At 36.6% G+C, this 16,152-nt stretch overlaps 1 protein-coding gene across 1 annotated transcript in view; it reads left to right on the top strand.

Annotated features, from left to right (window-relative positions):
• The window catches only part of NBAS (NBAS subunit of NRZ tethering complex), a 173,648-nt gene that overhangs the window by 11,925 nt on the left and 145,571 nt on the right, over nt 1–16,152 (top strand). Inside the window, exons 10-13 of the mRNA XM_054061941.1 lie at nt 7,501–7,639; nt 8,407–8,472; nt 11,996–12,124; nt 14,843–14,906. Of these exons, the coding sequence (XP_053917916.1) occupies nt 7,501–7,639; nt 8,407–8,472; nt 11,996–12,124; nt 14,843–14,906 (398 nt within the window). The remainder of the gene's footprint in view (nt 1–7,500; nt 7,640–8,406; nt 8,473–11,995; nt 12,125–14,842; nt 14,907–16,152) is intronic.

Raw genomic sequence — 16,152 nt, 5'->3', positions numbered from 1 at the left:
CATCAACATATATTACCATTGTTTTAATGGAAATTGAGCTTGGCTGTAGAATATCAGAAGAAACTCTTTAAAATTTTGTTCTCATTCTTTATCACTGAGTGAGCTTTCCTATCTGTCAGGAAAAGAATAGTTATTAGTGAGGAGTAATGTTCTTCTATCTTATTACTTCAAGAGATTACTTTTGAGTATGGTTTCTTCTTTCTACCTAGTTCATATTTTAGTAATTCCACGTAATTAATATTCATTTTGCTCTTACTTAGTATACTGTTATTCAGTTTTGAGGTAATAGATGTGGGTTATGGATCTTTTGTAGTGCTATCCGACCACACAACAGAACCTACTCTTTCTTTCCTTTACTTAGATCAGGGTTGATAGTTTCTTGACTCTTGTTTTCAAAGTTATCTTTTCTACTCCTAATATTAGTGAGTAAGTTAATTATAACAGTGAGTGTTGCAAAGAATATTGATTAATATTCAAAATGTGGTCAAATAATTATTCTGACAATTCTAATAGATGTGCTTGCTTTTCATTTTTTGGTGCGTTTCTGAGTAAATGATGCCAGAACTGTTAATGGGTTCATGCATTACAAGAGTTTAACAAGAAGATATGTAGAAAATCAGCTGAAGCAGTTGTCAGCCAAATAGCGTGGAGATTGCTTTGTGTATGCTCGTGGCAACTTTTTGCCATGGAAGTTTAGAAGAAGGGAGGAGGGGAAAAAAGGTGAAAATGTCAAGGTTTATTTTCCTTTTTTTCTCTCACTGCCAAGAGAAGTAATAGCTTTGTTTTTCCTAATATTCTTATAAGGTCTTAGGTTAATGTTTTTAAAAGTTGATATTACTGTGAAATAAAAGAGCAGGAGACAATGGTTTTGTGCTTAGAACAGTTCATTCAGAATATTAACAATTAAAGTTGTCTTTTATGGGAGCTTATGGTTGGTGTAATTTTTTTGTCTATATTACATAGCTTCTAGGGAGAGAAATGCCCTTTCCTTACATAAAAAGATAGGTCATTTCTGCTGCTGAAGTAATAGGTTTGTGTAATGTGAGTGGCATAGACGTTCAGGAATTACTTGTTTTACCAGGAAATGTTACAACTCATTCCATGAAAATAAAAATAGTCAGGTGGAGTCCCTTGTGATTGTAGTATCTCCTGCAGTGTGCAGCCAATAAAGTTGAAAAACTGATACTTGAAAGAATGCACAATTACATGAAGTGGATGGAAAGTAGAAAGAACAGATGTTTTGCCTTTAATATAGGTGAATATTTTCTCTTTTGAATTTACTCTGTGGTAGAAAACTTCCAAATTTGGCTTTAGAGAACTCTAAATTCATTAGCAGTGCCTCTTGCTGAAATTGTCTCATTATCCAGAAAAACCCAGAAGGAGTTGAGGGGAGGCAGTTTTCTTAAATCGTGCATTAAAGAAAATTGTAGATCTATATGAACACTTCAGAGTTTTCATTTTCAATAATGTGAACTTTGATCACTTAACAAAAGTTCAACTTTGTCATTTTGTGCTTTTTTTTTTTTTGCATTTAATTTAGTTTCAGATGGTGAAGTTATACTGGTGTGTCTCCACTGCTTGTAAGCGTTGACTTACTGTGCTCTGTATTGCTAAATATTTGCTCATTGCCTATTATGGTGCAATAAGATAGCACTTAAGAACTTTTTATGCTTAACTTGTTTGTCTATATGTATGATAATTGCAAAGAGAATATATCAGCAGGTAATATATCTGAATCTGTAGGAAAGCGTGAAACAATAGCTTTGGGAAAAAGGTCTAATAATGAGTTTAACTGCTGTTAAAAAGTGTTGTATAGCTTAATTTCAATGCCTGATTTTGGTGTTCTCATGATCTAGCCTCCATCTAGATGGAATTTATGATGCATTTCAGTTGACAAAGCTTGAATGTCTGCTTCAGTGTGAGTTCTCTAGACTCTAATGGAAGGTTCTGTGCTTGCTTATTTTGAATATCTTAATCTGGAGCTGCATGTCTTTATCTGCAATTGCTATAGAAAATGTTTGATATTGGAGCCTAAAATTTGTTGTGACTGTATGAGATGAAGGGGTTTAGATTCAGTTGGAATTTGCTTGTTGTACGGAAATGGCTGAGTGAAGAATTGTATAGAAGTCTAAAGTTTTTCTTGAATGCCTCATTTGAACTTGTTGTTCTTGAGAGCAGTATTGTACCAGTTATCTTCAGCCCAACTTTGTAGAAGCCTTTGAAATAGAGTACAGTTGAGGTACTGGAAGGGCAGATATTTTTTTTTTTTTTTCATATTGGAGGAATCCCTGGAAATCATTTAATCCATTCCCCTTCACATCAGGGTCAACTAGTGAGCTTACTTGGAGCCATGTCCCTTCAGTCCAAGAGCTGCACATCTGTGTCCTCCTGTAGGAGCGTGCTCTGTTTTGAGGCCTCTGATATGCTGGGGTAGCTGCCTCAGTGGGTACTTGGGACTGAGCACACTGGCACATTATCACAATTTTGAAGGTCATGTACAGATAGAGTTTCTGGCCCCATTTTTCTTCTAACTGCTGCACAAAATGCTGCTTCTGTTGGCTGTGCTCTGGGCCTTGTGCTTCCATAGGCCTTTTTCTAAGACTTGCTGAAAAGTTTTCCTGCTCTTTTCCAGTGAGAAGTCCGACTGGAACATGCTAGCTGTGTTCTGTTTAGAAAACATATGCAAGAATAAATATTATTTATGTTTTTAACATTTTATGTACCGAAGGGTGTTGCATTGATCTCCACGTCAATAACAGTGTGATAGACAAAACTTGCACTTCTAAGGAGTTACTGTTAAGTCTCATAAATTCAGTTAGTATTGCTTTGTGACCCGTCCAGTGTGGGATAAAACTAGAGCTGGTATGGTGTGGTATAAGAACCCAAGTATTTAGCTAGGAAATGTAGTTTGTCACATTACTGGGACAAAAAAAAGTTGTTGGCGTGCGATCTTCTTCTTCAGACCAAGACTAATTTAGAAAAAAAACCCAATAAAACAGTAAACAAAGAACAGACCTCTCCTGTTGCTGTTGCCAGTCTACTTGTCCATTTATTGTTTTGGAGTCATCTCCTGTCTAGTCCTGAAAAAATAATTGGTAAACAAGGCCAGATCTTTACTGAGGCTCTCAGGAGTACCTTTCATTTTCTTTTGATGCCAGTTGTGTTATTCATCTTAATAGTTTCTGTCCCTGCTGTTGCATTTTGCTCTCTGAAAAGCTTTTTAAAATTTTAAGTACGTGCTGCCATGGTGAATTTATTTGCAGTCCTGGGAGAAGGATTTCTGTCTTGAGTTTGTGTTTTGTGTGCATCTAAACTGATATGACATCGTCATTCCAGCTGTCATTGAGTTTCATTTATCCTAAAAGATACTTCAGAATTATAAGCGTCTTCCACTGTGTATGACAGTTTTTCCAAAATTTCTTTGATAAGATTTATCTTGATGGAGGTTTTGAGAGCTAGTCCAGGCAGTTTTAGAGCTACTGCTGTCACTATTATTGACAGTTCTTCTCTTGGTCTTTGTGCTGCTATTTGTCTCTTAGTCACCTCTGGCACTTTGTGGTCAATTGTAATTGAGTTTGAGTCGCTGCTGTTGTTGAAATTGTTAATTCAGTGACATGTTGCGATGGGAGTTGGAGCTATGGAAGTATTTAGGTGCTTGTGGATGGGCAAGACTATAGATAAATTCATCTTCTAGAGGATTGTGCCTACTGTCTTTTGGTTATTAGGAATTCACAGCAGTGTTCTAGTGATTTCATGAAGTTCTTTTTTGCTGACTTTTAATTTTATTTTTTTGTGAAGCTTGCCTTATGGAAGGCTGTGAGACATTTGGTTTCTGTGCTGGAAAGTTAGGAACTTGATCACTTGATGCATAATGATCTGTGTAATGTTGTTCTTGCCAACTTCTTTCAGAGTTTTAAGATGGGATTTCATGTTATATACACTATACTGTGTGCCCAGATGTTTGGGTACCCAAATATGTTTATTCTTGGCTATCTAAAATGACCATAAACTGCATCGGGTACAACAGGGTAGATAAATTATTTTGCTCTAAACCCTGTTGATACTGGGAAGGAATTTCATATGTCGTGCTATGTCTCTGCTGAAAGGTTTTCTTTTACTATTTGTTTTGGTAGCGATATGTATTGCAAGGTATTTGGAACCTTGTTGGTTCCTTACTTTTTACTGAAGTTCCTTAGGAGAACTACATATCATGTCTACATTATGGCATTTGTTTGAGTTGGGGGCAGCTCTTATGTTTTTTGGTTAGTGGCAGTGTGTCAGGTTCTCTGATAGAAGGATGGTAGGCAGAGGAAACTTGCTAAGGGAAACATCAGGCAGAAGGAAAATAAAAAGCATACAGAAAGGAGATGAACAAATGGATTATTGTGTGACAATCTGTGAATTTTTTCTTCTCCCAAGGACACTCTTCTCTCAGTAATCAGCAGAAAATTTGATATTAAAATGTTCTGTATAGTTCTATGAATGGTGGTGCTTATTGATGGCTGTACCACACTTGTTACTGTTTTCCATGTTAGTTAAGGATTGATGCTCTTCTCTCCAAGCCTTCTTTGGTTAAAAAAAACTTTCTTCATGGAAAAAATAACAAACTGTTGGAGTAGTTTCTCTTTGTTGGTGTCCCGAAGTTTAATGAAATTAAATTTGCTATGTTGTCCTTCTTGTTGCTTCTGCTATCCTCAGTTGCTTGAGTATGTAGTTGCTTTGATAGTCTGATTTTCAATGTTTGCCTTCTCATTATTGCTGCTTTAAGCCATCCAGTATAGTCTTTAAAGTCTTAGTAACAGGGACGTTTTCAGATGGAGCTCGTTCTTAGTATGACTTGCAGAGCAAAGTACTCTTACAAGTATTTTGTGTTGAAGCGGTGTCTTGTAAGTTCTTCTAGGTTCCTGTCCAAAGATTTACTTGAGGGCCAGTTGACAAGAATAAACTATCAATATCAGAACCAAACAGCGTTGATTTGGAACAGTTAAAATGCAAAGCACCTTTGGTTTATTTAAGTTGTGACTTTTTTGCTTAAAAGGCTTAAAGCAGTATTACATGACTGCCTTGTTCAGGAAAAAGAGGCAAACACTGTAGTAGTTCTTGGTATTTTAGCTTTGGGATTGCTGTGCTCACTGAGCACAGTCATATTCTCTATTTAGCTAGTAGTGTTCAGGGTGAAATGTATTCTGCAGTCTACATAATGCTCAAGTGTTATACTCCCTTGCTTCTATGTCAGTGTTGGAGGTCTCTCACTGATGTTTTAATACCATGTTTTGCTAATTCATAGATTCATAGAATTGTTTAGGTTGGAAGGGACCTTAAATATCATCTAATTCCAATCACCTGCCATGGGCAGGGACACCTCCCACTAGACCAGGCTGCTCAATGCCCCATCCAGTCTGTTCTTGAACATCTCCAGGGATGGGACATCCACGACTTGCCTGGGCAACCTGGGCCAGTGCCTCACCACCCTCATGGTGAAGAAATTCTTCCTAACGTCTAGGCTAAATTTGCCCCCTTCCAATTTATAGCCATTCCCCCTTGTCCTATCATTACATGCACTTGTAGAAAGTTCCTCCCCAGCTTTTTTTTGTAGCCCCCTTCAGGTACTGAAAGATCACTGTAATGTCTCCCGGGAACTTTCTCTTCTCCAATCTGAATAACCACAACTCTCTTAGCCTGTCCTTGTATGGGAGGTGTTCCAGCCCTCTGATCATCCTTGTAGCCTCCTCTGGACCCGTTCCAACAGTTCCATATCCTTTTGTTGAGGATTCCAGAACTGGACACAATACTCCAGGTGAGGTCTCACAAGAAAGGAATAGAGGGGCAGAATTACCTCCCTTGATCTACTGACCATGCTTCTTTTGATGCAGCCCAGAATACGGTTGGCCTTCTGGGCTGCGAGTGCATGTTGCCGGCTCATGTTGAGCTTCTCATCGACCAGCACCCCAAGTCCTTCTCCACAGGGCTGAGCTCAAATCACATCATCCCCCATTGTGTACTGAAACTGTGGATTGCCGAGACTTAGGTGTGAGACCTTGCACTTGGCCTTGTTGAATCTCATGAGGTTCACACAGGCCCACTTCTCCAGCTTGTCTAGGTCCCTCTGGATGACATTCCATCCTTCTGGTGTGACAGCTGCACCATTCAGCTTGGTGTCATCTGCAAACTGTACTTAATCTCGCTGTCTGTATCATTGAGGAAGACCTTAAATAGCACTGGTCCAAATACCCCTGAGGGACACCACTTCTTATGATCTTCATAACCCAGTAGCTTTGCCAATTATCTACAGGAAAACTATGATAGGTGAATTTTATTTCTGATTTTTTGCCATGTTATTGCTACAAAAAACGTATACTAGTTATTCAAGAAGTACGCTTGCTGCCACACGCAGGTCATATAACTTCTATTAACAAGTCTGAAATATGATCTGTGCTACTAATGATGGGTTTTCTTGGCTCTGATGGGCATCTGTTTGTTCCTTAAATGATAACACAGTTTCTTAATAAACCATTGCATCATGGATGCTCAGGAAGAAACTTTTCGTGTTCTAAAGTTAAATGACACCTCCTCAAGGCAGAAAGAAATAATTAGTCTTAGCTGTGTTGCGCTTTATTTTCTGGTCATAAGAACAATGCAAGATTACCCACTTTCCTGTTAACTGTGATAGTAGATTAAGAGTCTTCTGTTGCTGTTTTTGTGGAAAACGGTGAAAGTGATTTCTGTTTTGCTGACTTACCTGTTTCGTTGTGTAAAGAGTTGCCTAAAATGTTAAACAACTATAAGTTCTGGTAGAAGTCATCTTACTCCACGTTTGTGAACAGCATGAGACCTGGGAATGTTAAGTAAGTTTTACTGACCTCTTAAAGAGGATGAAATGTGGAAGGAAAATTCCTTTTTGCTTCTCCGCCCCCTCCTTTTTTTTTGTTTTATTTGACTTTTGCAGGAAGTGTTTTGAAATGCAATTGGATACAGCCAAGAGCTATATGAGCGTCAGCCACTAGGTGGTACAGCATTTCAAGAGTAATGCAGACTTTAAAAATTGATAAAGGAGTGTTCTCATGGCTGAACTTCTGCCTTTTCCAGTCTGTGCCTTTTTTGCATGTACTTTTCTTTGTGATGGATTGAGGTTTTTTACTAAAATGATGCTTCCAGACAAATTTAAGCTTAAGCCATAATTTGTATTATTGTTTGGGGGTAGAAGAGACACTCAAATTCCAGTTTTCTTTTAAATGTTAAGAATTATACCTTATTTGTGAAATTAGAGATGAGAATGGATAGGAATAAATGCCACAAATAACACGTGTTACACAAGTAATGTTTAGGGCTTTTTGCCTGTGAATAACACCCTGAACTTTAAAGCATGTTGAAGCTGTTGAGTATCTTAATATACATAGTCTTTTTGTTGCTGTAAGCTAACTGCTATAGTTCTGACTTGAAACAGTTAAACATTTATGTGGCAGTACATCAAATCATAATATGCCTTTTTATATTTTACAGACTTCTACTTGTAGGAGGTTGTGAAACAGATGAAGACGGAGTATCTAAAGCAGCTGGTTGTGGGATATCTGCTTGGAGAGTTCTGTCAGGCTCTCCCCATTACAAACAGGTCACCAGTTATGAAGATGACATTAGAACAGTAAGTATGTTTCCTCATTTTATTTGATGAATATTGTCACTGGCAGGATTATCTAACTGGAAGTTCAATACAAATCTCTTCTTGAAAGAAGAATTTAATTGAGTATTTTGCTATTTTGTATGCTGAATTTACATTATGCATCTTTTCCTGCCCAGCATCTGTGTATTTTTGCTTTTCCTGTAGTACTATTTGTACTTTTAACTTATTGATTTCTAGTTGTGGTTAAAAAAAAAAGGCAAAGGAAACAATGTGGTGTAGAAGTATACAAACTCCTTAGTTGTTTGCTGGGACATTTTCCTATCTTTGTTGCAAAAATTACAGTTAGTTCTCTCTTTTTTTGTCTTCATAATGTACACCTAAAATAAATATTTCAGTTTAAGTCTGACTCTATTTCTTTTACTTCTAGTAGAAGTAAGTGCTTGATTTGGTGCCAAGTGCTGTGTGGATATACTGAAATCAATTTACAGTATACTAGGATAAATTCCAGTAATTACTGTTACATAGGTATCGCTTAATATTAAAAGCGAGCTGTTAATTTCATTCCAAATGGGTATTGCCTTTCTGTGGCATGATGCATATGTAGTGAAACGGGCAAAGTTACACATTCTGTGTTTTATTATCCTTGCATTATTATAAAATAGGCAGTCTTATGGAAGTTTAAAGAATCCTGCAGAATTGTTTTAAACTTGAAATATGAATTAGTTTTTAGTACATAAAACAACGTATGAGATTGTCTTCCGTTATATGATATATTTCTGTTCTTACAGGCACAAGGAAGAGGATTATTGAGGATTATGAATTTAAGATTTTACAGCAGGCGGGGAACAGAACAGGTATTAAGGTCTAGGTCTACCTCAGAAATATTACTAACATAATTGTGTGTTATTGACTGCCTGAGTGACTGACTGAAAGTAGTTCTTAATTTATGCAACTGAAATGTTAACATTTCTATAAAACTTATCAAAAATAATAAGCTTTTAGCATTGAAAGGAGAAGCTTGCAACTTATTTAGCTTTTTAAAAAATTCAATTAATTCAACTGCTGAAGCTTGAATTGGGTCTGGAGATGTAAAATGTTATTCAAAAAGGAAGGTGTAAAAAGCCACCTAGTTATTTATTAGTGAATGCAATAATCATAGCATGTTGGATGTGTTACATATTCTACAAGAAGAGAGTAGATTGTGGCAATGTTTTTCAAGAATGTACTGCAGGGAGAAATGAGCGTCTCCAAAACCCAGCCTTCTGCGCTGCCCCACTCTTTGTAGGAAACAAGCAAAAAGTCCCTCACCTTGCAGCCCAACATTTTCATACAATGAAGGAAAGAAAAATGAGTAGATTCAAACTAATCATTCATGGCTTAAGTAGGGCAGAAGCAAATACTCAATTTTTACAGTCTGCTCTGATATTCTTTCCAAATGGGTAGTGCTTTTTTGTGGCATGGGTCAAATTTCTGGTACCAGAATGCATGCAAACTCAATGAAACTGCTGAACAAAACCACCATGTTCTTAAAGCCTGGGTATGAGTCTTGTATTCTCCTTTCCCCTGAGTTAAATCTGAGTGTCGTGCTGAGATGTAGGTGTGTGCTTTTTCTTGTTTCTAAGGCTTTGCACACAGTGCTCGTGGCTGTTTTCTACATGCTGTAGGAGCTACCCATGCAGTACTGCACCACCTTCTCCTATTTGTCTCCTTCTTGTGTGTAGCCTTTGTTTGATTCTTTTTTTTACTCTTCGTTCCTTCCTCATAAAAATCTGTTTTCCCTTCTTTTCCCTTACAAGGAAAGAACAGTAAAGAATCTGTCTTACCACCTTTATTTGTGCTCTCCTGAGAGGAAGAATGGCTGGTTTGAAGTCATATGGACTTTGAAAATGACCTTAATAGATTTTGGGGATGTTTAGGTGACTGGTTAAAGTCAGAAATTGCGTGCTTGATTGGAAGGGGAAACCAAATCTTTCTGAATCTCTCTCAAGGGTAGAATGGAGGTTTTATTTCCTTCGCTGAAAATACGAAAGAGGAAGCTGGAGTAGACTTTCTTTTTATTGGAAGGCTGGTACTGAGCGTAGCTGTACTAAACTTCAACTTCATTGCAGTTGCCAAGACTAAATTTATAAAGGAGAGCAGAGACTGTTATTCATCCTTGAATGTTTTAATCTGCTTTCAGAGATTATGATTTAAATATGTGAGGTATAGTTTATATTCTTAGTTGGGAATCATCAACGGTGTTAAGGTATAACAGGCACAGCAGCTAGAAGGCTTGTATATTTTGAACTAGCTATACTGGAATTTGATTCTTAGTGTTGCTGCCTTAAATGATACTTAGAAAATGTGAAGTGCCAACCTGCTGAGGTTTTCAGTATCTTCTTCTGCATTTCCCTTAAACTGACAAACTGTTTACTGAGGCAGCATTGCCTGCCTTGCTAACAGACTGATTAATCTCTAGATAATAATGCTCAGGTGGTAAATTTGTATGTGTTAATGGCCACCCAACATCTAAATTTAACAGCAATGTAATTATCACTGACTGATGGGTAAATATTTAACCCTTATTAAGATCCATGACATGTACCACTGGCTGTTGATCTGAATGGCTTATATATTTTAGCTATGGGGCTCCAAGTCCTTCAACAGTCTTTTTATTCTTTGTGCATACAACTTGATTTGTAAAGAGAGAATTGCCGTTAGTATGCATGTACAATTTCTTGGCAAACTATGATAGAAATTGCTTAAGAATATAATCGAAGAACACTTAAGGATTATTTATATTAAAAATCATGATTGATTAAAAAAAAACCTAATAATGCTAACCTATTCAATTAACAATCTATTTTAAGCTTGGATTTAAGCAGTGCTCTCAATAACTGCAAACCACTGCGCAACAGTGAGCAGATTAGTTGATCGTTGTTTTGTGGCATAGCTAGAACTTAAAACAGCCTAAGAAGTAAAAATCTTAAAAAAAACCCCAAACCAACCAAGCAACTGACCCTAAAAGAATATTGTTATAGTCAGATGATACCTAGCACTAATGTGTTGTAGAAACACCATTAAAACTTCTTAATCATATGGACATCTGGCAACTTTGCTGAACTTCATTTGTGTTGGTATTTTTCAAGAGGGGAAGCACTGGCTTAAAAATTGATTAGCTGCACGTTTGGACAGTTCTAACTTTACTGTAGGATGGGTCTTTATTAGGATATTTTTAAAAGCAAACTGCATTAACAAATCTGATTTTATAAACAATAGAATTTTTGGGGATCTATGTCCTTTCAGTGAAGACTAGACTCTCTGAGAGCCTAATGATCTGTCTGAAAACAAAGAATTTGTGTTTCTGTGGAGGAAGGCAAAGGGAATAAATCTAAATTGTATTTTCAGAAATTGTTGCCGTAGGGACTAAGTTTGACTTTAAAATCTGAGTGTATATTTAGATTCTTTTGACTTGTGGAAGTAGTGTAGATCCAGTTGTAATCATGCAGGAGTTTGTGAAGAATCTCAAGGAAATATTGCATCTGAAGTACGTTTTGCCCCTTAAGATACGCAGAGAGAACTTCATCTAGGAGAATTTTTATAACCTTGATGAAATTTACTTACAGATGTTGAATTATTTCTTCTGTAGACTTAATCTGATGTTTGCTATATTGCTGCATATTTTATTGTTACCCAAGAAATTCTTCATTTCAGATTCAATATCCTGTACTGACAGTGTGTTCCTTTAATATCTTTTTATCTATATATCTCAAGTAGCCCATTTGTTTTTAATAGTAATGACACCCACTCAAAGGTTTGTTTCCAGGGAGGAAGAGCTGTACAAAGCTGTGTTTAGGAAGCAGTCATCCTTGTGTAGACCTGAGAGACAGGCCAGTAAAAAACTGAGGTTGTTGAATGTTTTTTCTGCACAGATGATTTGAGAACAATGTGCGTTTTTTTTTCCCGCTAGCTCTGCACTGCACTCTGCAGTGTTTTCCTAAGAATGCCACACTTTCAGATTTTATTTGCTGTGTGACAGCCTGATACAGAAGTTTATATTACTGATGAATTGTTGATACTATGGTAGTGTTATTTCTTTATATCTGTTGTTTTTACCTTTCCGTTCCACAGTTTATATTCTGACTTTTGGTTTTGGTTTGGTTTTTGTGGTTTTGTTTTGTGGGTTTTTTGGTGGGTTTTTTGAGTTTTTAGGGTGAGTATTTTTTTTTTTTTTTAATTAAAGCATGCCAAGTCTTCAGGATGGAAGATTGTACAATTCTTTTTTTCCTGAAGTAGAAAAAAGTTTGAGGTTTCCAAGTGTTGAAGTGTGTGGAGTTGGGTTATTTGTTTGTTTGTTGCTTTACTTACAGGAAGGTTTGTTTGTTACTTTACTGACAGGATGGAGTTTTCAAGATGAATCTTTCTCCTGATGGAGCTCTTCTGGCAGCTATTCATTTCTCAGGAAAACTGACAGTCTGGTCTATTCCATCTCTCAGACAGCAAGGAGAATGGGAGCAAACTGATCAGGTAAGGAGGGTGTAGATGTTTAGGAATTTGCAGTATGTGTTTCAATCCTCTGGATTAAATTTTCAGGAGTGCTCTGGTTACTTTTACAATAATCTTTCTGTGTTTTAACTGTAAACCTTTAAAAAGTAAAGAAAAAGAACCAACTGTGTCAGAACGAATTTTGATACCAAATGGGTAACACTGGCACAGGAACACTGAAATGCTATTTTAAAAAAAGTAAGTGGAAGCCATCACAGGTAACTTTGAGTGGTTGAAAGCAAATTCTGCTGTATGTCTGTGTTCATCTATTCCTTTCTCAATGTGTACCTTGCCTTCTGCCAGATAATGCTCCAGAATAGTTTGTATGTCAGATTGGTGTTAGTAAGTCACGTGTTTTCTAAAGAAACTGCTTGCAAAACCAAGTACAAGAATTTAAGTTAAGAATTACCCAGACATTAGCAAACTTTTACGTGACTGGTGTGAGTTTAAACACTGGGAACTGAAAGCTAAAGAGTTCTCACTGAAAATTCTGAAAGGTTCCAAAAATCCAAATTTGGTTTTGGACAGTTTTAATTGAAGTTTATGCATTCACACAAAACATAGTCTTTTTTCCATGCTATATAGTTTTTTTTCCATGCTATATTGAATTTCTTTGTAGTCTGTACAACCTGCAGTAGGTGCTGTAAGGTCCGCAACAAAACACTTCCTGACATCAAATACAGGCACAGGTTCCTCTAGTGAGGAAGAGGGTAGAATGAAGGCAGATATCTTCCTTTGAGTGTCATGATGACAGTCAAGTCAAGTGAAAGTTTTCAAGAAGAATTACAGAAAAGGTAGGTTAAAAACTCTTGACTGTAGGCAAGTTTTAAATTAATAAATACCAATAGAGATGATGGTATACTGCCATCCTGGACACCACTGTGTACTGTTATCTTTTTGATATGACTGCAAGAGCAAGACTACTGACCTGGAAGCATAATATAACATGGTGTTGCATTAATTGTGGTTCTTACTGGTAGGCTGGTTAGGCTGTATCGAGTATGAAACTATGCTGGATCTGGCAGGGGTGGAGTTTGTTTTCTTTTGAGCAGCCCATGTGGTGCTATGTTTTGGATTTGCAATCGAAACGGTGTTCATAGCACATCTATGTTTTAGCTATTGCTTGATGATGCTTACACAGTGTTGAGACCTTTTCTGTTTCTCTTCTACACAATGAGTAGTTTTGGGGTGCACCATAACCTGGGAGGGGACACAGCCTGGAACCCAGCTGACCAAAGGGATGTTCCGTGTCGTGTTAAGCAATAAAAATAGACTAGTAGGAGGTTTTGAGTAGGTAGCCATGATTTAGAGACTTGGGTGGGCATTGATCTGCTTGTGGGTGGTAGTGAATAATTGCCTTTGTCTTACTTGGGTTTTCTGTTCTGTTCAATTTGCCTTTCCTTCCTAAACTGTCTTTGTCTCGACCCACTTGCTCCACTCCTGTGCTTTCCTCTATCTCACTGGGGAGGAGAGCGCTCCTTAGGTGCCAGCTGGGGTCACACCACCACAGAAATGTAATCTAAGCGTATTTGGGAAAGAAATCTTAAACAAATCCAGCCAAACAAGAAAATCTTGCTCTACTATTGATTGTGTGTATATGTATGTATGTATGCATCTCTCTCTCCTTTCTTTTTATCATGCATTTCCCATTTTTGTAAGAATACAGGTTTTGCTCAAGGATGTTTATAGTGAATTGTTTTATTTTTTTTTCTTCATTTTTAACAATAATGAACTTGTATACTGGACCAGTTTTTGGGGCATTGTCATCTAGCGAGAGTGATCTAAAGGAGTAGTAAAATACTTGACTGTTTCAGAATTATTTTTACAGGCAAAGTCGGTGTTCACGTATAATTGATATTTTCATAAGGGGTGTGATTCATACTTAATTATCACTCAAATATTTTTGTTAAGTTAAAGTGACTCCGTATTTACTTTAATAATTAGAATTTTCTCTTTCTACTAAAAAATTAAGCCTGAAAATCACGTTCAGCATGACCCCAAAATACTTTGGTTGTTTGAGTTGTATAATCTGTTATACCTGCAGCTAGGAACAGGATTACTGTCATCTATGTTTGTGCAGTTCCGATCTATTCTAATGTTATCAAACAAAGTTTAAAAAAATGACACAGCAAGAGCTTATCAATTCTAAATTCTGCAGTGCCTCCTTAAATAATGCTGCTTCTCTTGCTGTACTAATCTTGAAAGGTACTTTATAATTACGAAAATAACCACAGTAAATATGTACAGCACTGTTCTAGGCTGGGACTCAGCACCACTACTCAGAACAAGCAGGGCTGTTTTGGAGATTTGTCTTTTATGTCATTGTAGTCCTGTGTATAGACATGAAAAACAAACACTTAGTGGGCTTCTGTTTGCTGGAGAGCCTTTATTTCAGCAATCTTTAGGGTAAGTTTGTTGTAATGCGGACTGGACCAGGTCTGATGGTATTCTTGTTTCCTACTACAGTGTATGAGGAATCCAGTAGGCAATTTTGCTGCGTCTCTGTTTTAATTTAAGTGTTTAGGGAAAAGTACTGTATCACTACAGCAGCTCTGTGTTTTCAGGAAAAGTTTGAATGTGTAGGAGCATTTTCCTTGGAAAGGAGTCAGCCAGCCATAGAGTAAATATACAGATTATCTGTGTTACAGACTTAGTGGCATATAATAATTTTTTTTCCTCTTTTCCTTTTTTTTTTTATAGCCAGGTTATGATGAGATCAACCCAGACTGGAGGCTTTCTAGCGAAAAAAGAAAGAAGATAAAAGGTACGTGATACAATTGGATCATTATTTTATACCATTGCGTAGTAAAAATGTTTACACAAATATACAAAAACCTGAAATAGCTTAATTACATCTCAATTAGAATAATTGCCAAAATTGTATGTATCATTTGTAGTATGGCATAGCTAAATGAATGTCACAATAGTTTTGGGTTTTTTTAAATCTTCTCTTAGGAATACTTTTGTACCCGTAACCGTAAATAAGATGATATTTCAGTTAGTACAGGACTTCATTTATTATTAATCATGCAATTATGATGCTGTACAATTCTGAACATTCAGCAGCTGTCTCAGCTTCTATCAGGAGCCAATACATCATAATATTGTAGGTAATACATTATTAGAGTTCACAGTCTAAAACCTGAGCTTGCTTCAACCTTTTCTTTCTAAGAATGTCTAATAAATCTTGAAAGCTAATGTAATTTAAATATATTAGTGTAAAATTCTAAACTAGAAAGGCTTTCCTCATGTCAATGTCTCTATTCTTTTTCTCAAAATTCAGGCGTCTGTGTGCAGCTGTTTATCACCTGGCTATTGCATGGCTCTTCCAAGAGTGCAGAGATCAATAACTATTCCATGATCCGTTCACTCCTGCTTGCATATATATATATTATCAAAAATTCCCCATTTCTTTATACTGTTTTTCTTTATACTGTTTTTCTTGGTGATTCTATCTTAACTCATCAGAGAGGTGGGAAATGACACTGTTCTGAACAAACTGAGCTAACTCTCTTTATGAACGTTACGTCCCAATGATGTTAAGCTTAATCATGATGATCTTAAGAATGACACAGCTTCCATCCTCGGTCACGGTGACTTTATTTTGTTTTGTTTTGTTGGTTTAATCTTCTTAACAGCCTCATCTTGCAGGCTGTTTCAGGAGCCTTGTTCATTGTTGTCACTTGTCCTTAAAAAGGTATAACCTTTTATGATTTTCATCAGTATTATGTTTATTGGCCAGGAGACTTGGTCAAGGATGGCTTAGAAAGTTTTGAAACAGATGTTTGTCTAAGGTCATATTTTGTGCCAGTAAATCAGTTCACTGTGAATTCTTTTTTCAAACGGTATTAAAAATCTGTTACATCCACGATTAAGTGATTTCTTTTTTCTCCTTGACAGCTAGCTTTAATGCAAAACTGATCTAGTAAATATAATTGATCTAAAATAAAAACTTAGTAAACCAAGAATGCATATACAATAGTAGACGTTTGTTAAATTAGGCCATCAGA

Source organism: Cuculus canorus, chromosome 3 (genome assembly GCF_017976375.1).
Source record: "Cuculus canorus isolate bCucCan1 chromosome 3, bCucCan1.pri, whole genome shotgun sequence".
In the NCBI taxonomy this organism is placed as follows: Eukaryota; Metazoa; Chordata; class Aves; order Cuculiformes; family Cuculidae; genus Cuculus; species Cuculus canorus.
This window is presented reverse-complemented; position numbering and strand designations above follow the sequence as displayed.